This window comes from Oncorhynchus mykiss, chromosome 17, assembly GCF_013265735.2.
Source record: "Oncorhynchus mykiss isolate Arlee chromosome 17, USDA_OmykA_1.1, whole genome shotgun sequence".
In the NCBI taxonomy this organism is placed as follows: Eukaryota; Metazoa; Chordata; class Actinopteri; order Salmoniformes; family Salmonidae; genus Oncorhynchus; species Oncorhynchus mykiss.
The window spans coordinates 3610843-3633622 of record NC_048581.1 but is presented as its reverse complement, the minus strand read 5'-3'; the positions used below and the strand labels follow the sequence as shown (position 1 = coordinate 3633622).

The window sequence follows — 22780 nt, the reverse complement described above, 5'->3', positions numbered from 1 at the left end:
AACACATAATAACACCTCACATAATGGTGCCAAAAATCAAGGAAAACTTCTCACCCAGTGGCATATGGGATATTTAGGTAAGTGTTGGTGTTGCGACATGAAGCAGTGCCCACATTGCAAAAAGTAACATGGACAGATGTGTGTCCTACCTACCTCTACCTGTGTAGAGCACATGCCCCTTTACCCTTCCAGTCTCTAAAGTGCCCTGGTATAATTTGTATTCATTTTTTGTCACTTCAAAAGTGTTCTCCTGGTTTAAGTATTGTTGTGGACTTAGAACATCCAATGTTGTTGTTATTGTATTAACAGTGTGATTTAGAGAGCGAAAACCAGACAAACACCAACACTCACCTAAATAGCCCATATGCCACTGGGTGAGAGAAGTTTTCATTGTATTTGGGCAGCATTATATGAAGTGTTATGTGTTGTTCGTGATGAGCCTTGGTCAATTTAGCTTGGAGTATGGCACCCTATTCTATCTGTCACCTAATCCTGCCTAATAGGCAGGCCAATCCTGGAGGAAAGTATTGGCTGTAAGAAGTAAGAACATAACATCTGGTTATTTTTAAATGACTTCTCATGACATTGCTTGCCAGACAACATTGTAATTCATATTTTTCCAGTCTGCGTTACCCACTCCAGTCAACAGATGGCGATATGAATTTTTCAGGTGATGCTATCTAGTGGACGGGCGGGAGGATTCTTCAACAGCGACAGAAGGTTCCTGATTTACCCACGCGGTGCTTTGCTAGCAAACCTAAAAATTGAAGCTCTTTAGACCAATCTTGTGTAAATTACTCTTAGTGTTTTGAACATAATTACCTATCTACTGGTTCATTTAAACGTAATTTGCTTGTTAAATTAGCAAATGTGTTACATTGATACTGCACTAGGCTAATCTCCCGGAGCATAAACTCACTAATCTAGACGGAGAAAGAAACTGGTGAAAGGAGGCAAAGAAGCTTGAAGAATGAATAAGGAGGCTATCACATTGAAACAAGAGGATGATATTACAGTGAAAGAGGAATATGGGAACGAGGTTGTCAAAGTGGAAAAAGAGGTAGGAGCTTTCAGAATCAAAACGGAGGAAGAAACGTTTGGAGTAAAAGAGGCGAGTGTCTCAATAAAAGAGGAGAGTGTCTCAATAAAAGAGGAAGACGCTTTGGGAGTGAAAAACGAGACTGAAGATCCGATTACCACCAGTGAGTACTGTCTTGTAAACAGGGGCACTATGCAGTTGTTTAAATGTATTTTTTTTAAATGGGCATTATACTGAAGTTCTGCACTTGAGTATGTTGTTCAGTACTGTAGGAATTGTTTAAGGGGCGATCTGCCATTGGTACATATATTTTTGGAACGTCAAAATTTGATTTATTGAATTTTCCATGTGGTCTATATTAAAGTGCCCGTAATCTAATACAACAGGCTTTTAAAATATAATATACAGTGCATCATTGATACTTAAAATGTCGAAGGGACGCAAAAAGCATCCATTTTGTGGAACGGCCATTTAACATTTGCATCACAGTGGTGGTGGGGGAAAAGTACGCAATTGTGATACTTGAGTAAAAGTAAAGATGCCTCAATAGAAAATTACTCAAGTAAAAGTGAATCACCCAGTAAAATACTCCTTGAGTAAAAGTCTAAAATGTACTTAAATATAAATCATTTCAAATTCCTTATATTAAGCAAACCAGATGTGCCATTTTCTTGTTTGTTTTTATTTTGACTGATAGCCAGGGACACACTCCAACCCTCTGACAATCTACAATTGAAACGTGTGTTTATTGAGTCCGCCAGATCGGAGGCAGTAATGATTTACCAGGGATGTTCTCTTGATTAGTGTGTGAATTGGGCCATTTTCCTGTCCTGCTAAGCATTTGATGTTCTCGTTCACACAGGAGAGAGACATGACTATCGTGGATCCTCTGGGGAGCCTCAACAACCTCATGAAGCTGAAGAGGCAGAGAAGAGTCTCTCCAGATCAGAACACCAGATGGTACAGCTTGGTCTGATCTAGCATACAGCTTGTTCTATTGTGCTCTGGGCTGGGTTTCTGTAAAGCACTTTATGACAACAGTGACATCAGCATCCATAATGATATGTGTCTGTGTCCCCTCTTTATGGTTACCAGGACAACGCTAGCCCTTCCTCCCTCCTGGAGTCCCAGTGTCGTGCCTCTCCCGGGGTGAAGAGGTTGTCTGTGCTGCTGGTGGACTGCAGGACAAGAACGGGGCTGAGTGGAACTGTGAGAGGAGGAGAAGAGAAGAAAGGATCAGATTTGACTCATCAAAGTAAGTGCTGTTGTTTAGTTTGAACAAATACAATATATCTGCCCACTGGTATCTGTTACCAGGACAACCAGCAGAGTTATGTTAGTTGATATGAAGATGGACTGGTATCTGTTACCAGGACATCCAGCAGAGTTATGTTAGTTGATATGAAGATGGACTGGTATCTGTTACCAGTGGGGCTGTCCCCGACTAATAAAAAATCTTGTTTGACTTAGTCACCTGTTCTTTTGACCAATCGATTGGTACACATTTTAAACGTGTATTTCTATATATACACTACTGTTGAAAAGTTTGGGGTCACTTAGAAATGTCATTGTTTGTGAAAGAAAAGCACATTTGTTGTCCATTAAAATAACATCAAATTGATCAGCAATACAGTGTAGACAGTGTTAATGTTGTAAATGACTTTTGTAGCTGGAAACTTTTTTTTAATGGAATATCTAAATAGGCGTACAGAAACCCATTATGAGCAACCAGTGGGAGGCCCCGGTGCACAACTGAGCAAGAGTACAAGTACATTAGTGTCTAGTTTGAGAAAGACGCCTCACAACTGGCAGCTTCGTTAAATAGTACCCACAAAACACCAGCCTCAACGTCAACAGTGAAAAGGCGACTCCGGGATGCTGGCCTTCTAGGCAGAATTGCAAAGAAAAAGCCTTATCTCAGACTGGCAAATAAAAATAAAAGATTAAGATGGGCAAAAGGACACAGACACTGGACAGAGGAACTCTGCCTAGAAGGCCAGCATCCCGGAGTCGCCTCTTCACTGTTGACGTTGAGACTGGTGTTTTGCGGGTATTGTTGAGGACTTGTGAAGCGCCTGTATCTCAAACTAGACACTCTAATGTACTTGTACTCTTGCTCAGTTGTGCTCTGGGGCCTCCCACTCCTCTTTCTATTCGGGTTAGAGTCAGTTTGTGATGTTCTGTGAAAGGAGTAGTACACAGCGTTGTACGAGATCTTCAGTTTCTTGGCAATTTCTCACATGGAATAGCCTTCATTTCTCAGAACCAGAATAGACTGACAAGTTTCAGAAGAAAGTTCTTTGTTTCTGGCCATTTTGAGCCTGTAATCAAACCCACAAATGCTGATGCTCCAGATACTCAACTAGTCTAAAGAAGGCCAGTTGTATTGCTTCTTTTAACCAGAACAACAGTTTTCAGCTGTGCTAACATAATTGCAAAAGGGTTTTCTAGTGATCAATAGCCTTTTTAAAGGGATAAACTTGGATTAGCTAACACAACGTGCCATTGGAACACAGGAGTGATGGTTGCTGATAATGGGCCTCTGTAGATAATAATGGGCCTCTACGTAGATAATCCACAAATAATTAACAATGTCTACACTGTATTTATGATCAATTTGATGTTATTTTAATTGACAAAAGGGCATTTCTAAGTGACCCTGAACTTTAGAAGGGTAGTTAGTGTACCTCCCAACACGGTCCATGTTGGAAACAGCATTCTGCATGAATTCCGACTCTTTCAACTTGCAGCAAAAACAATTCTCTGAAATCTAATTGGCTAAACGTTGTTTAACACGGTGAAGTTCGGTTTCTGTGCAAATCCTCAGACACTCGTTTCATCATTCTACATTATGTATTGGCTATACAACACCTGGTGGTGTCCAATGGCCACTTATCGTTTTGAAACCTAGCTGGGTAGCCAATGAGCTGGGATTTCCAGCAGTATGCGAACGCCGTTTTGTAGGACAAACAGCCATCATGCTAGAGCTGTGCGCAACAGAGTTCATTCTCTGGTGAAAGGAAACCAGATGCACGGTAGTTTACGTTTCACAGCTGTTCGTTCTCTTCTACAAACTTCTCAAATCTGAGATAGTTAAACATGGCTACTAAGAGTGGAAAAGCTAAATCAAAGTATAAACATGTTGATGATATTATTGCAGAAATTGAGAGTGACACAGAAGGAATGGATGAGGACTCTGTGAGTGATCTGAGTTTTGATTCCAGCGAGGAGGAAATGTTTTTGGAAGGAGAAGATCCAGTTTTCGATCAGTAAGTAAAACATGTTTTTGCTTCTCATGCTAATGCAGTTGTTTAAATGGTTGCATATTAATTTGAGATTTTTTTATTGATTTATATACGGTGGGGAGAACAAGTATTTGATACATTGCCGATTTTGCAGGATTTCCTACTTACAAAGCATGTAGAGGTCTGTAATGTTTTATCATAGGTACACTTCAACTGTGAGAGACGGAATCTAAAACAACAAATCCAGAAAATCACGTTGTGTGATTTTTAAGTAATTAATTTGCATTTTATTGCATGATATTAGTATTTGATCACCTACCAACCAAAAATATGAGAGAGGCCTGTAATTTTCATCATGGGTACACTACAACTATGACAGACAAAATGAGAAAAAAAATGAGAAAATCACATTGTAGGATTTTTTATGAATTTATTTGCAAATTATGGTGGAAAATAAGTATTTGCCTCATCTTTTTAAGTGGGAGAACTTGCACAATATATATATGTATGTTTACAAATTACAGGCCCCTCATCTTTTTAAGTGGGAGAACTTGCACAATTGGTGGCTGACTAAATACTTTTTTGGCCCACTGTATATACACTGCTCAAAAAAATAAAGGGAACACTTAAACAACACAATGTAACTCCAAGTCAATCACACTTCTGTGAAATCAAACTGTCCACTTAGGAAGCAACACTGATTGACAATACATTTCACATGATGTTGTGCAAATGGAATAGACAACAGGTGGAAATTATAGGCAATTAGCAAGACACCCCCAATAAAGGAGTGGTTCTGCAGGTGGGGGCCACAGACCACTTCTCAGTTCCTATGCTTCCTGGCTGAGGTTTTGGTCACTTTTGAATGCTGACGGTGCTTTTGAATGCTGGCGGTGCTTTTGAATGCTGGCGGTGCTTTTGAATGCTGGCGGTGCTTTTGAATGCTGGCGGTGCTTTTGAATGCTGGCGGTGCTTTTGAATGCTGGCGGTGCTTTTGAATGCTGGCGGTGTTGGCTAGTCATTGTGAGTGAGGGTCTGTTTGTATGTATGAGAATGACCCATAGCCTATGTTTGTGTATATATGTATATAATGTGTGTGTGTGTGTGTGTATATATATATATATATATATATATATATATATATTTATTTATTTATTTATTTATTTTACCTTTATTTAACCAGGTAGGCCAGTTGAGAACACCTTTATTTAACCAGGTAGGCCAGTTGAGAACACCTTTATTTAACCAGGTAGGCAAGTTGAGAACAAGTTCTCATTTACAATTGCAACCTGGCCAAGATAAAGCAAAGCAGTTCGACAGATACAACGACACAGAGTTACACATGGAGTAAAACAAACATACAGTCAATAATACAGTATATACAAGTCTATATACGATGTGAGCAAATGAGGTGAGAAGGGAGGTAAAGGCAAAAAAGGCCATGGTGGCAAGGTAAATACAATATAGCAAGTAAAACACTGGAATGGTAGTTTTGCAATGGGACAATGTGCAAAGTAGAAATAAAAATAATGGGGTGCAAAGGAGCAAAATAAATAAATTAAATACAGTTGGGAAAGAGGTAGTTGTTTGGGCTAAATTATAGGTGGGCTATGTACAGGTGCAGTAATCTGTGAGCTGCTCTGACAGTTGGTGCTTAAAGCTAGTGAGGGAGATAAGTGTTTCCAGTTTCAGAGATTTTTGTAGTTCGTTCCAGTCATTGTCAGCAGAGAACTGGAAAGAGAGGCGGCCAAAGAAAGAATTGGTTTTGGGGGTGACTAGAGAGATATACCTGCTGGAGCGTGTGCTACAGGTGGGAGATGCAATGGTGTCCAGCGAGCTGAGATAAGGGGGGACTTTACCTAGCAGGGTCTTATAGATGACATGGAGCCAGTGGGTTTGGCGACGAGTATGAAGCGAGGGCCAGCCAACGAGAGCGTACAGGTCGTAATGGTGGGTAGTATGGGGCTTTGGTGACAAAAAGGATTGCACTGTGATAGACTGCATCCAATTTGTTGAGTAGGGTATTGGAGGCTATTTTGTAAATGACATCGCCAAAGTCGAGGATTGGTAGGATGGTCAGTTTTACAAGGGTATGTTTGGCAGCATGAGTGAAGGATGCTTTGTTGCGAAATAGGAAGCCAATTCTAGATTTAACTTTGGATTGGAGATGTTTGATGTGAGTCTGGAAGGAGAGTTTACAGTCTAACCAGACACCTAAGTATTTGTAGTTGTCCACGTATTCTGAGTCAGAGCCGTCCAGAGTAGTGATGTTGGACAGGCGGGTAGGTGCAGGTAGCGATCGATTGAAGAGCATGCATTTAGTTTTACTTGTATTTAAGAGCAATTGGAGGCCACGGAAGGAGAGTTGTATGGCATTGAAGCTTGCCTGGAGGGTTGTTAACACATTGTCCAAAGAAGGGCCGGAAGTATACAGAATGGTGTCGTCTGCGTAGAGGGGGATCAGAGACTCACCAGCAGCAAGAGCGACCTCATTGATGTATAAAGAGAAGAGAGTCGGTCCAAGAATTGAACCCTGTGGCACCCCCATAGAGACTGCCAGAGGTCCGGACAACAGACCCTCCGATTTGACACACTGAACTCTATCAGAGAAGTAGTTGGTGAACCATATATATATATATTTAATTAATTAATTGAATGGTGTAGAATGTAGGCAAACACAGCCAGCATGCTTCCTCCAATCAGTCTACATTAGAGGGAGCATGGTTTACCAGCTGCTGCTCCACCCCACATGAAATAGCCTATTTGAGGCAAGCCCACAACACAGTGAAATGGAACAGCACTTTATGTTCCCTGTACTCATATATGCTCATATGTGAAACTATTCTAACTGAACATTTTCTTTCACAGTGGCACTGACTCCGACTGGGAGCCCCCAGTGCCAACTTGTCCATCCCCCTCTGAAGCTGGTTCATCCTCTGGCTCCACACCTCCCGGGCCGTCTAGAGGACCGACAAAGAAGAGGAAGAGGGGAAGTGTGCCATCCGCTAACAGAGGGACAGAATGGCGTTGGCACACCGTCCGAGAAGACGATGTGGAGCCACCCCAACCAACTTTTAGGCCGAAAAGGAAGCCAGGACCTCAGCTAAACATGACTGCTACGTACAGCCCCCTTCAACTTTTTCAGCTGTTCTTCACCCAATCCGTTGTAGAGTCGCTCGTGTCTAACACGAATAAGTATGGGAAGATGAAGCAAGCAGGCAAAAAGGTAGCATGGAAGCCCATATCCACGTCAGAGTTTTTCTGCTACCTTTCACTGGTCATCTACATGGGGCTGGTGAGGCTGAAAAGCCTGAAGGACTACTGGAAATCGTCATCTCTCTACCAACTGCCTTTCCCCTCGACTGTTATGTCCTGCAAAAGGTTTCTGGATCTCTCACAGGCGCTTCACATCAGTGACCCAAAGGTTGATGAAGAGAACGAGAAGAAGAGGGGCACAGCGAGGTTTGATACACTGTGCAAATTCAAACCTCTCTACCACAGCATCGTCGAGGCCTGCAAGACGTACTTTCAGCCAGCCCAGAACGTGTCAATCAATGAGAGGATGGTGGCCTCAAAGGACAGAATTGGCCTCCAACAATACATGAGAAACAAACCAACCAAGTGTGGTCTCAAGCTGTTTGTGTTGGCTGACTCTGCGTGTGCCTACACGTGCAATTTCTTGGTCTACGACGGGAAGAACAGTTTTGCTTACGGTAAGGAACTCAGCTATGCCTCTGTAATGGTGTTATTGGATTTTCAACTGCTGGGGAAGGGCTACAAACTCTTTGTGGACAACTTCTACACAAGCCCTGCCCTGTTTGCAGACCTGAGGAAGCTGGGAGTGTGGGCTTGTGGCACCATTCAGACCAACAGAGTGGGCTTCCCGAAGACGAAGGTGAACGACATGCCTAAGCGGGCTGAGCGGGGGACCATGCGATGGATCCGTGAAGATGGCCTGCTGTTTGTGAAGTGGATGGATGCCAGAGAGGTGGTGATGTGCTCCACTATCCACAAGTCCTTCAGTGGAGATCACGTCGTCAGGCGTGTGAAGGACGCTACAGGGGCATGGACCACCAAAAATGTCCCCATTCCTGCAGCCATCAAGGACTACAACCAGAGCAGAGGAGGTGTAGACTTGTCAGACGCGCTTATAGGGTACTACAATGTTCTCCATAAGACAAAGAAATGGTACAAGACATTGTTTTACCATTTCATTGACATTGCTGTGGTGAATTCCTTCATCCTCCAGAAGGAAATGGCCAAGAGCTGTGGACAGCCCTCCATCTCACAGCTAGTCTTCAGGGAGCTGCTCATCAAGGAGCTTGCTGGCTACAGCAAGTCCACTGCATCACATTCTGCCACCTCTACCTCCTCTACCTCTGCCGCCTCTACTCCTGCCTTCAGTGGTGTTCATATACCACAGTTCATTACTGCAGGCGTGACTTTACCTCAGAGCCAAAGGAGCGGAGCATGGAGGCGTCGTTGTGTTCTTTGTCACATGAAGTCCCCCATCATCTGCACCAGTTGTTCAGTTTGCCTCTGCTTCGTAGCAGAAAGAGACTGCTATGGGACATGGCACAGGCAGCAAAATATTATGTTCTAATATTTAAAAAATATGTTAGAATAGATTTTTGATAAGTTGTATATAGTTATTTGCACTGTTGTGTGTGTGTGTGTGTGTATATATATATATAGTTATAGGTCATTTCACCAATTCGGCCACTTGGGTACATTTGGGCAACTTGTGTGGGACACCTGGGTGACTTCATGCTAAATGTCATGTAGCTCACCCATTCCTGAAGTTTTCAGTCTGAAACTTTGCACACCCACAGTTGCCCTCTTGTGTTGTCCATCTAAATTATCTCCAGCATCCTATCTGACTGTGTGGCTATTCCAGTACATGTGAAAGATGATGATGATGATGATGCTACAACAATAACAGAAAACGTATGCTCTTTCTCTTTTCTTCCACCATATTTACTGTGTTATATTCTCCTACATTCAATTAACATTTCCACAAACTTCAGAATGTTTCCATTCAAATGATACCAAGAATATGCATATCCTTGCCTCTGGGGCTGAGCTACAGGCAGTTAGATGAGGGTATGTCTTCTGCCTCTGGGGCTGAGCTACAGGCAGTTAGATGAGGGTATGTCTTCTGCCTCTGGGGCTGAGCTACAGGCAGTTAGATGAGGGTATGTCTTCTGCCTCTGGGGCTGAGGGGGGGGGGCAGGCAGAGTGACATCTTTGTTATTGAACTTCTACAGGAAACACTGTCCCAAAGTCTGGACAGTTGCTGCTCTGATTTGTCATCCCGAGGGTCCCAGAGATAAAAATGTAGTGTACTTTTGTGTGATAAAATCGTTTTTTATATCCAGTGTTTTGCATTAATTCCAGACTCTTTCAACTTGCAACAAAACAATTTATGAAATCTAAATCGGCAAAACGTTGTTTAACCCGGGTCAAGTTTGGTTCCTGTGCAAATCCCCCAGACACTCTAGAAGACAACCAAACTTGTTTCATCATTCTACATTACATATTGGCTACGCAACATGTCAATTATACCACGAAGGTCAACCATCATTACTCACCAATTATACCACGAAGGTCAACCACCATTACTCACCAATTATACCACGAAGGTCAACCACCAATACTCACCAATTATACCACGAAGGTCAACCACCATGACTCACCAATTATACCACGAAGGTCAACCACCATGACTCACCAATTATACCACGAAGGTCAACCACCATTACTCACCAATTATACCACGAAGGTCAACCACCATTACTCACCAATTATACCACGAAGGTCAACCACCATTACTCACCAATTATACCACGAAGGTCAACCACCATTACTAACCAATTATCCCACGAAGGTCAACCACCATTACTCACCAATTATACCACAAAGGTCAACCACCATTACTAACCAATTATCCCACGAAGGTCAACCACCATTACTCACCAATTATCCCACGAAGGTCAACCACCATTACTCACCAATTATACCACGAAGGTCAACCACCATTACTCACCAATTATACCACGAAGGTCAACCACCATTATTCACCAATTATACCACGAAGGTCAACCACCATTGCTCACCAATTATACCACGAAGGTCAACCACCATTACTCACCAATTATCCCACGAAGGTCAACCACCATTACTCACCAATTATACCACGAAGGTCAACCACCATTACTCACCAATTATACCACGAAGGTCAACCACCATTACTCACCAATTATACCACGAAGGTCAACCACCATTACTCACCAATGAGACGAGCGGTGTTCACTTGATTGACAGTGCGGTTATTAGTTCTGAATATTATTATTTTTTTTGTGGTTGTCATAGGCAACTGTTGTTTTTGTTTTGATTATTACTTGAAACAGTCGCTAAGGTAATATCTTGTATATTTGGTTGTGATATTTGCAAAATACTTTATTCTTGATGCTGATTAACACCAGTAAGTACTTTCTGAAAACATAAACTCAGTTGTTGAACTGATGTGTGGTTTTTAAAGGGGAAATCTGCAGTTGTTGAACTCATGTGTGGTTGTTAAAGGGGAAATCTGCAGTTGTTGAACTGATGTGTGGTTTTTAAAGGGGAAATCTGCAGTTGTTGAACTGATGTGTGGTTGTTAAAGGGGAAATCTGCAGTTGTTGAACTCATGTGTGGTTGTTAAAGGGGAAATCTGCAGTTGTTGAACTCATGTGTGGTTGTTAAAGGGGAAATCTGCAGTTGTTGAACTGATGTGTGGTTGTTAAAAGGGAAATCTGCAGTTGTTGAACTGATGTGTGGTTTTTAAAGGGGAAATCTGCAGTTGTTGAACTGATGTGTGGTTTTTAAAGGGGAAATCTGCAGTTGTTGAACTGATGTGTGGTTGTTAAAAGGGAAATCTGCAGTTATTTTTACAATTATTTTTATTAGCTTGAATGCTAACACTCATTGATAGGCTGGTTGCAAAGCCAAAGAGCATTTTTACTGGTTGAAGTATTTAAAAAAAAGTATAAATCAAATTTTATTTGTCACATACACATGGTTAGCAGATGTTAATACGAGTGTAGCGAAATGCTTGTGCTTCTAGTTCCGACAAAGCGGTTGATTTGTGACAATGACACAAACATTATATTTTGCAGGACATTATAACGAGCCTTACCATTATAATCCCAGAGTTAAATGCTCTCATAAACAACCTGGAAACGGAGGCTAATGTTGCAGCCTACGATCTTGAGGTGATAATGTGCAGTAACATTCAGAATACATTAAAACTCAAATCTTCGCTCCCAATTTTTGCTCCTGGCAGATATACCACGTCCATAACTAGTGGTTTCCTCATTACCAGATATACTACATCCATAACTAGTGGTTTCCTCATTACCAGATATACTACATCCATAACTAGTGGTTTCCTCATTACCAGATATACTACATCCATAACTAGTGGTTTCCTCATTAGCATGGAGGAGTTTCTGCAACCAAATCGCCCTCTTGTGGCAATGTTTGCAAACACAGAAAGGAAATTATTGGAAACCGAATCTCATCTGGCACTGCGCCCGGCCCGCCACAGGAGTCGCTAGAAACAAGGATATCCCTACAGGTCAAACCCTCCCTAACCCCGACGACGCCAATTGTGCGTCGTCCCATGGACCTCCCGGTCAGCTGCGACAGAGCCTGGGCACGAACCCAGAGACCACTGCGCCACCCGGGAGGCCTAAACTATGGCTAGTTTTGATCACTTGACTGTCTTAAGACAATAGTCAATTAAGTTTGTAAAAGCATTTAAACATTCATTACAGATGTAAATTGTTGCACAACATCCTGGGCATCACCTTTTAGCTGAAAGATACAGTGGATTTCTGCTGTTGTGGGCCTTTAACCATCTGTCTGACTTTGTTGTTCACACAGGAGAAGGATGTGACTATTGTGGATCCTCTGGGGAGCCTCAACAACCTTGTGAAGCTGAAGAGGCAGAAAAGAGTCTCTTCACATCAGAACACCTCAACAAACACCTGCGAAAACCCACAGGGAAGAAACCTTACCGCTGCTCTGACTGTGGGAAGAGTTATTTAAGATCAGATTAACTAAAAATACACCAGAGAACACAAACAGGAGAGAAGCCTTATAGCTGTTATCAGTGTGGGAAACGTTTTACTTCCTCTAGCCACCTGACCATACACCAGAGAACACACACAGGAGAGAAGCCTTATAGTTGTGATCATTGTGGGAAAAGTTGTGTTACATCTAGCTGTCTGACCATACACCAGAGAACACACACATGAGAGAGACCTTACCACTGGTCTGACTGTGGAAAGAGTTTTGTTATCTCGGGAAATTTAACATTACACCAGAGAACACACACAGGAGAGAAGCCTTATAGCTGTAATCAATGTGGGAAGAATTTGTCTCACTCAGGCAACCTTATAGCACACCTGAGAATACACACTGGAGAGAAACCTCATTGCTGCTCTGACTGTGGGAAGAGATTCATCTTTTTAGCAGATCTTAAAATACATCAGATTCCATACAGGAGAAAAACCTTACCACTGCTCTTACCACTGCTCTGACTGTGGAAAGAGTTTTGTTTCATCAAAACATTTAAAATCACACCAGAGAACACAGAGAGAAGCCTTATAGCTGTGATCAATGTGGGAAGAGTTTTGGAACATCTAGCAGCCTGAAAACACACCAGAGGGGACACACAGGAGAGAAACCTTATAGCTGTGGTCAATGTGGGAAGAGTTTTGGAACATCTAGCTGTCTGAAAAAACACCAGCGGACACACACAGGAGAGAAGCCTCATAGCTGTAGTCAATGTGACATGAGATACTCTGATAAAAGATCTCTGATTAAACACCAGAAAATACATGAAGGAGTTGTTTCATGATATCAATTAAATAATGTTACAATGTAGAATGTTTTAACATTGTAGAAGGAGTATTTTAATGATGTCACAATGTAGAATGTTTTAACCTTGTAGTAGGAGTATTTTAATGATGTCACAATGTAGAATGTTTTAACCTTGTAGTAGGAGTATTTTAACGATGTTCTGTTAATTTAAGTGTCATGTGGATATGAGCCTCATCAGGGGAAAAATCCAGGCTCTGTAATGAAAGAGTATTATTTAACCAAAAAAGTGTTGTGTTACACTTATCTCGTTGGCAACCACCTGGAATTAAAATGCATCACTTTAAAATGTAGCTGACCAGTGTCTAACCAGTGATGTACACATTATTCCCAGATTCCGTGTGGTGTTTGAGCTGTTAGTTTAATTTTGGAGACATATAATTGAAACGCATCCCTCCAAAATGTAGCTGACTGTCTTCTGCAGGTTGTCCTCTAACCAGTGAGGCAAAAGATATCTCCCATTTCCAGGTGTTTTGTTTAGTTGTGTCAGTTTCAACAGCACGTACAACCTAATTTCCCCCCTAATCGATATCAGTGATTTATTACTACCTGTTAAAACAACAGTGTTTCTGGTGCTTGTGCAGTTTATAAGGTGCTTGTTTAAAAAAAGATACAAGTAATATGTGTGGCAGATGTTTGTCTATATAGCACATTGTATGTTTAGGTTTTCAATATATCTCAAACTGTTCCTGCACACCTAGCAAAACAACATTCCACAGGCCACAATCAACAGCCTGATCCTTTCACAGCATTTTAAGGCTGCACTGAGACGATGACTTATCAATGACCCAAGCCCAGTTCCGTTCATCTCTGCCATTGTGTTGCTTAGTTGTCACAATGTGTCAGCAAATGTACATTATCCCAGGGGTGTTGGACAACACCATGTAAGTGACCTAATTTGTGTCCCGTTAACTGCCCCACATGCCTCTGCTGATGCTACAGCTGTTGTATACAGTATAAAAATACTAAAAACAGTTAACATATGTAGCTTAAAGAAACAAGGCTCATAAAGTCAATAACTTGCTTGTAACAGATGATGTGCTATTAACCGACTTGGCTCTGAAACGCATTTAGATAATAGCTTTGATGTTACAATGGTAGCAATACAAGGTTATAACATCTACAGAAAATACAGAAATACCAAAGGTGGAGGTGGTTGCCGTTTATATCCAGAACCACATTCCTGTAAAGCTGAGAGAGGATCTCAAAGTTAAATACTGTTGAAGTAATATGGCTACAGGTTCATCTGCCTCACCTGAAGCCCATTCTGGTGGGAAGCTGCTATAGATATATATATATATAGTGCTAACAGTCAGTATCTGGATAACGTGTGAAATTATTGATCATGTGTGTGACATCAACAGAGAGGCACATTTTCTGGGTGATTTAAATATTGACTGTCTTTTCATCAAGCTGCCCACTCAAGAAAATCTTCAAACTGTAACTAGTGCCTGCAACCTGGTTCAGGTTATAAATCAACCTACCAGGGTCATTACAAACAGTAGAGGAATGAAATCATCCACATGTGTTGATCACATCTTTACTAATTCTGCAGAAATGGGTTTTAAAGCAGTATCCAGATCCACCAGATGTAGTGATCACAATATAGTAGCCATGTCTAGGAAAACCACAGTTACAAAGGCTGGGCCTAATATAGTGTATAAAAGAGGTCATACAATAAGTTTTGTAGTGTTTCACATGTTGCTGATGTAAAGAATATTTGTTGGTCTGTGGTGTGTGATGAGGAGCAACCAGACGCTGCACTTGACACGTTTATGAAATTGCTTATTCCACTTACTAATAAGCACCCATTAAGAAAAGGACTGTAAAAACTGTTAAATCCCCTTGGATTGATGAGGAATTGAAAAACTGTATGGTTGAAAGACACGGGGCAAAAGGAGTGGCTAATAAGTCTGGCTGCACATCTGACTGGCTGACTTACTGCAAACTGAGAAATGATGTGACTAAACTCAACACAAAGAAGAAGAAACTGTATTATGAAGCCAAGATCAACGATATAAAGATGGAACAACACTTTGAAGTACTTTAAATTAAAGTATGGGCGGAAAGACAAATTCAACTCTGTCTTTTATCGAATCAGATGGCTTTATTCATCACAAAACCATTTGATGTTGCCAATTATTTTAATGGTTATTTCATTGGCAAAGTGGCCAAACTTTTAGGCAGGAAATGAATGATGGGGGTAAAAAAACATAATGAAAGAAAAACAGTGCAAGTATTGAATTTTGTAAAGTTAGTGTGGGAGAGGTGGGAAAATTGTTATCGATCAATAATGACAAACCTCTTGGGATTGACAACAGATGGAAAGCTACTGAGGACGGTAGCTGACTCTGTAGCCACTCCTATCTGTCGTATTTTTAATCTGAGCCTAGAGGAAAGTCTTTGTCCTCAGGCCTGGACGGAAGCCAAAGTAAGTTCGCTACCCAAGAGTGGTAAAGCAGCCTTTACTGGTTCTAACAGCAGACCTATCAGCTTGCTGCCAGCTCTTAGCAAACTGTTGGAAAAAATTATCTGTAAACAAATGAACAACAGACTTTCAGCATACTTATAGAGAAGGGCACTCAACATGCACTCGACATGTACTGCACTGACACAAATGACTGATGATTGGTTGAGAAAAAATAGATAATAAGAAGATTGTGGGAGCTGCGCTGTTTTCTATTTTGACCAATGACCTGCCACTGGCATTAAACAAAGCCTGTGTGTCCATGTATGCTGATGATTCAACTATATAAGCTACCAGCAACCACAGCTAATGAAGTCACTGAAACCCTTAACAAAGTGTTGCAGTCTGTTTTGGAATGGGTGGCCAGTAATAAACTGGTCCTGAACATCTTTAAAACTAAGAGCATTGTATTTGGTACAAATCATTCCTTAAGTTATTGACCTCAGCTGAATCTGGAAATGAATTGTGTGGCTGTTGAACAAGTTGAGGAGACTAAATTACTTGGCATTACCTTAGATTGTAAACTGTTCTGGTCAAAACATATTGATTCAATGGTTGTAAAGACAGGGAGAGGTCTATCTGTAATAAAGAGATGCTCTGCTTTTTTGACGCCACACTCCACAAAGCAAGTTCTGCAGGCTCTAGTTTTGTCTAATCTTGATTATTGTCCAGTCGTGTGGTCCAGTGCTGCAAAGAAAGACCTAGTTAAGCTGCAGCTGGCCCAGAACAGAGTGGCACATTTTGCTCATAATTGTAAACAGAGGGCTGATATAAATACTATACATGCCAGTCTCTCTTGGCTAAGAGTTGAGGAGAGACTGACTGCATCACTTCTTCTTTTATAAGAAACATGAATGTGTTGAATATCCCAAATTGTTTGCATAGTCTGTAAGGGAATTCCGCCCTATGTGCACGGAAGAGACCACAGGAAAACTTCTTTGATCAGAGGTTAGTTTGTTTAATAAGGATTGCAACCCGGAGTTTACACTTACAGCAATTTGCAAGCAAGACACTCAGTTCACAAGATGATGTTTTCCCTTTTTATCCCCTACTGAGGATCACCCCGCCCAGGCTGATGTCCCTTAACTTTAATACCATATAAGCTCATAATTAATAGTTGCTAATACAAAGATGTCTCTGGTAGGCGGGGTTCAGCTTATTGCGTTATTGGCAGTTAGTTTCCCAATGACTCTTCCCCTTATTGCTATCATGTAAGACTGGAAGGAAGACTGGAACATAGTATCAACAGGAACTCTTAGTTCCCTTTATCCATCTGTTACCAAAAATATAGTTTCAACACACAGACATCTGGCTTTGTACAGTTGACCTTTAAATGCAATGGCAAGATAACTACCACTGATTCTTAATCTCAAGCTAAAGCAAAACATGAATCATTGTACTTTTGTCATCAAAGGTGTTCCCATAATGTAGAGATACCAAGTTCTTACAAGTCAAATTACACACATCTCTGACACACACACTTATCCCACCAGACATGCCACCGGGGGTCTTTTCACAGTCCCCAAGATTCCAGAACAAATTCAAGAAAACATACAGTATTATGTAGAGCCCTTGTTGCATGGAACTTCCTTCTATCTCATGTTGCTCAAATAAACAGCAAACCTGGTTTCAAAAAACAGATCAAACCTCGCGACCCCTCTCCCCTATTTGACCTATATAGTTTGTGTGTATGAATTGATATGTAGGTGTCATGACGTTGGCCTGGGGGGGGTAGGTTTATGACAGTCATAAATACCTCTTCCCCCCTTTTTCCTCTCTCTACCCTACTGATGTGACATTGTGTGTGTGTGTGTGTGTGTGTGTGTGTGTGTGTGTGTGTGTGTGTGTGTGTGTGTGTGTGTGTGTGTGTGTGTGTGTGTGTGTGTGTGTGTGTGTGTGTTAGAAACAAGGTCCCTTGGCATTGTGTCCATTTCAAGTTTTCAACAACAATAAAACAGCCATCTAAATAATGTTTCTCAGCCTAACACACTGTTGAGTTTCCTCTGCTAGGGGATATTCAATGTACAACAGTAGTATTCTGTAACAAGCAATACGTGTTAAATATGTGTCACAGTCAATCACGACAACCTCTTTACGAAAGGCCTTTACTTATGGCTAAACAGTTTTCTACCCCTCTTATTAATTAATGCTGTGGGCATAGCCAGGATTTACATGCCGGACGGATGATCTACCCATGGAGGGAAAACTTACAGAGCTTTGATGGAGCAGGCAAGCGTCTTTGTGATGGTGAATTGGAAACGGATAACGGTCAGGGCCAACCGGACCCTTTATCTGTAAGAAATAGTAAAAAAAAATGTTGAATTATAACATGTGTTAAAATGTACTAAATATTTTGAATTAAATCAATGGTTTTGAAAATGTATCTCACCATTTAACGAAAGGGGAAGCTATCTTTTCCCTCACGCCAGGGTCGCAGAGAAATGTAATGTCTTTAAAAAAACATGTATTATTTTATAGTCTTTCCTACAATGTTATGTTATAAACATTACTGGTTATTAAAGTTTGTAATGATGTACAACTGGGGCCTCCAATGTTTTTACATAAAACACTCGTGATGCATGTTTAAATATTAGTCAAATTTGGTCATTCATTCTAACATGTCTTAAAAAAAAGTTTGTACTAAAAATTTTGGAATTAAATCAAAGGAATTTAGCTGTGCCTGCACTCTGACCTGTTATCTCAATGACATACTTATGAAATGTCCTCCTAAATGGATTGAAAAATGGTCCTTTTCTGGACAATTTCTGGTTCAAGAAAAGCGCATGCTCCTGGTGAGGCTCGAACTCACAACCTCGGCATTGCTTCGCTGCATACTGCTGTATAAGTACCACGCGCTAACCGATTGCGCCACAGGAGCCTGATACACTGATTACAAATGTTTGTGTGTGTGGGGCGTAAAAATGTTGAATTATAACATTGCCCAGGCATACACACTCAGAGCACTTTATCTCTATAGAAGATCGTTTGAAACCAAGGTTTGCACTATCATGCATACAGCATGTCCAGATATCTGCCGACCCCCGGGGTTAAACATTGATATTTCTAATCAGCGCCCGGTGCCCCCCACCCCGGGGTTAAACATTGATATTTCTAATAAGCGCCCGATGCCCCCACCCCGGTTGTAGACAAAATGTCTCGACATCCGCTCCTGTTGTTTGAATTCACTGCCTTTGTTCTCTAAACCAAATATACAGGGTGTTGCATACATGATATCTCCCGAAAAAATGCCACCACGGCCCTGTAAACTCATTCCGTACATTCTCTAGTTAGGGACGGAACGCGGAGCGAGTCTAGTGGAACATACTTTTAACACTATGTTAGCACAGCTTTAGCACAGGCCAACAGCCCCGAATATATAGTGGCCAGGACAGATAAAAAAAGATAGTCTGTGAATCCCTCCTAATGGATATTTCTGAAGGCTACTGGACATAAGTGATTGGGGAAGCGACTGTTAGACGGGGATTCTCAGAAGCAAACCTTCGCCCTGTCCGTTACGTAGCCCTTCACCATCACACAATTTTCGGCGTAAGTCCAAATAACCGCATACCCAAGAATATTTAGATAGTTAAAAAACGAAAAGTGTGCACTCTGAACGACTTCGGAAGAGCCGATGAAACAGATGCTATTCTACGTTTTTGTACTGACGGCCTTACCCTAACTCCAAACACCAGGCAGCAGTCCCAGGACAGATAAAATGATAATCGGGGAATCCTTCCTTCCTCATGGCCTTACCCTAACTCCAAACACCAGGCAGCAGTCCCAGGACAGATAAAACGATAATCGGGGAATCCTTCCTTCCTCATGGCCTTACCCTAACTCCAAACACCAGGCAGCAGTCCCAGGACAGATAAAATGATAATCGGGGAATCCTTCCTTCCTCATGGCCTTACCCTAACTCCAAACACCAGGCAGCAGTCCCAGGACAGATAAAATTATAATCGGGGAATCCTTCCTTCCTCATGGAACTTTTTTGAAGGAGAGCTGAATATTCAAGGTGATGTGTGTGTATAGATATATATATTATTTAAAGAATGATAGGTATTAATTATAGGCATTTACATGTGTGTTTTTAAAAATGAAGACTATTTATACAATGAAACAATGTTTTTTATTCATACTGTCTGTAAACAATAGCTTCTGCCCTCTTAGGGTCAACTTGACCCACTTATTGATTAGAAAGTATGATTAGAAACCAAGGCCAACTATATTCAATCTGTGATTAGAAACGATAATTAGAAGCTATGACAAAACTATGATAATAAACCATAAACAACTATGAAGACAGGGCTGTGTGTGCGTGAACGATGACCTATTATTTAAGTGTGGAATATATTCTCTCTCTCTCAGGCTATGAAAAAGACAAAAGATAGGACATTGACTCCTGAGTGTTGATGCCCACTCTACAACAACCCTGGTTGTTATATGACCCTGAGGGTCATCTACGAACGTTGGAACATCTACAACTATTGAAGACGCAAAAAGGGGTTTTCAGAAATACATTTGGTTTGCAGATATGTATTATTATACAAATAATATAACATTATTATCATAATCTTTAGTATTATTATGTTACATTGTGAGACATAACCTAAAATGTCAACGTAGACAACTTACAAGAACGTGTTTACCAGGCTGTGATGACTGTGAACACTTTAAAGGAGCTCTAATTCAAACATGCAAGGGTATATATTTGATACAATTACCCCCTTTAAAACTGTTGCTGCAATATCACTTCTCAATGTGTGTACATTTCAAGCTTTTCAACAACAATAAACCAACCATCTCAATAATGTTTCTCGGACTAACACACTGTTGAGTTTCCTATTTACTAAAGAAACAACCACTAAGACAAAACACAAAGAGTTGTAATATGATCTGTATACATGTCATTCTATTCGGAAAACAGGTACATTCTGAAAGATTATGATGTTGATGTGATTTTAAATTCATCTCTCAATTTAGGATAATACTGTTTATTTTATACTTTACTTCAATTGTATTAATTATCATGTCTCATACCCGGCTAATACACTACCAAGCCATGCAAACAGCTATGGAATTAACCCAGAACAGGTGTGTGTCTTTTTTGGATCAATAATTGATCAAGAATTCCCAATAGGCTTGTGTCACGTCTTGACCATAGTTTGCTTTGTATGTTTCTAGGTTTTGTTTGGTCAGGGTGTGATCTGAGTGGTCATTGCCAACAAAGGGTATATAACAAAGTATTGAGATAAACTTTTGTTATTGACCAAATACTTATTTTCCACCAGAATTTGCAAATAAATTCATTAAAAATCCTACAATGTCTTTTTCTGGATTTTTCCCCCTCATTTTGTCTGTCATAGTTGAAGTGTACCTATCATGAAAATTACAGGCCTCTCTCATCTTTTTAAGTGGGAGAACTTGCACAATTGGTGGCTGACTAAATACTTTTTTGCCCCACTGTATGTCACAACAATAGAACTCAGGTTCTTGTCAAGGTGTTCAAATTGCCATCAATAAAATGCAATTGTCTTTGTAGCTTATGCCTGCCCGTACCACAACCCCAAACGACACCATTGGACGTACTGCCAAATTCTCTAAAACTACGTTGGAGGTGGCTTATGGTAGAGAAATTAACATTCAATTTTCTGACAACAGCTCTGGTGGATATCCCATGCCAATTGTACGCTCCCTCAAAATATGAGACATCTATGGCATTGTGTTGTGTGGCAAAACTGCACATTTCAGAGTGGCCTTATATTGTCCCCAGCACAAGGTACACCTGTGTAATGATAATGCTGTTTAATCAGATTCTTGAAATGCCACAACTGTCAGATGGATTGATTACCTTGGCAAATGAGAAATGCTCACTAACAGGGATGTAAAAAAATTTGAGGCCAAATTTTGAGAGAAATAAGCTCTTTCTACATATGGAACATTTCTGGGTCTTTTATATTTTGTTCAGTATAATATGACTACATGTGTTCCTGTGTGTCAGGGGCAGTCAAGAAATAGAACAGCAAGGCCACAGAACGTAAGCAGAGCTGTGGGAGACCACCTCAAGCCCCTGGTAGAGCCGGGGGTGGTGTTCACCTCTCCACCACGTCTTCAGCAGGATGGAAAAGTGGGATTGATTTGTTTGTTTCAGTTTTCAGTAGTTGAATCCTTTGACGTAATATAGATTATTATTTTTTCAACAAAAAATGTACCGGATTGGTTGAAAAGAGATAATAAACTTACATATGATGCACTATTTTACCAGTGACTGCATTTATACTGTTATTCACACTAAGATACTATTCATGGACCAAGATATTTTTTGTTGCCTTTGTACATGTTTATTCATTGGTGTTGAGTCTGTTGATTGGTCGGTCATTGGGTTCATTTGTTTTGAGTCTGTTGATTGGTCGGTTCATTGGGTTCATTGGTTTTTGAGTCTGTTGATTGGTCGGTTCATTGGGTTCATTGGTTTTGAGTCTGTTGATTGGTCGGTTCATTGGGTTCATTTGTTTTGCAAGAGTCTGTTGATTGGTCGGTTCATTGGGTTCATTTGTTTTGCAAGAGTCTGCTGATTGGTCGGTCATTGGGTTCATTGGTGTTGAGTCTGTTGATTGGTCGGTCATTGGGTTAATTTGTTGTACGATATGTTCAAATCAAACCGAGCATTATTTATGAAGCACATTTCAGACACGGATGCAACGCAGTGCGCTTCACAGGGAAAACTAATCAACTCTATGAAAATAAAAACGGAAATATTTACTAACCAATTATACCACGAAGGTCAACCACCATTACTCACCAATTATACCACGAAGGTCAACCACCATTACTCACCAATTATACCACGAAGGTCAACCACCATTACTCACCAATTATACCACGAAGGTCAACCACCATTGCTCACCAATTATACCACAGTTAGGGGTATATTGAAAACCTAAACATAAAATGTGCACAAACATCTGCCACAATAATCACATTACTTGTATCTTTTTTAAAACAAGCTCCTTATAAACTGCACAAGCACCAGAAACACTGTTGTTTTAACAGGTAGTAATAAATCACTGATATCGATTAGGGGGGAAATCAGGTTGTAGGTTG

The 22780-nt window shown here is 40.8% G+C and overlaps 1 protein-coding gene and 1 non-coding gene across 3 annotated transcripts; one reads left to right on the top strand and one right to left on the bottom strand.

Annotated features, from left to right (window-relative positions):
* Positions 1-665: 665 nt before the first annotated feature.
* LOC118940206 (piggyBac transposable element-derived protein 4-like) lies at positions 666-13199 on the top strand. Of its 2 annotated transcripts, XM_036948641.1 has the most exons (6): positions 674-1202; positions 1902-1999; positions 2135-2294; positions 4200-4308; positions 7153-7997; positions 12211-13199. In XM_036948641.1, exons 1-6 carry the CDS (start codon positions 971-973, stop codon positions 12384-12386), a joined length of 1620 nt encoding a protein of 539 aa, XP_036804536.1. In that variant the 5' UTR covers positions 674-970; the 3' UTR covers positions 12387-13199. The 2 variants fall into 2 exon arrangements, with proteins under 2 accessions (XP_036804535.1, XP_036804536.1); XM_036948640.1 differs by lacking the exon at positions 12211-13199 and having other exon boundaries at positions 666-1202; positions 7153-9043.
* A 5261-nt stretch (positions 13200-18460) lies between these two features.
* Positions 18461-18554, bottom strand: trnai-uau. The gene is made up of 2 exons: positions 18517-18554; positions 18461-18496 (listed from the first exon to the last, which is right to left on the bottom strand). It is a non-coding gene; the product is annotated as a tRNA-Ile (tRNA).
* Between the last annotated feature and the right edge of the window lie 4226 nt (positions 18555-22780).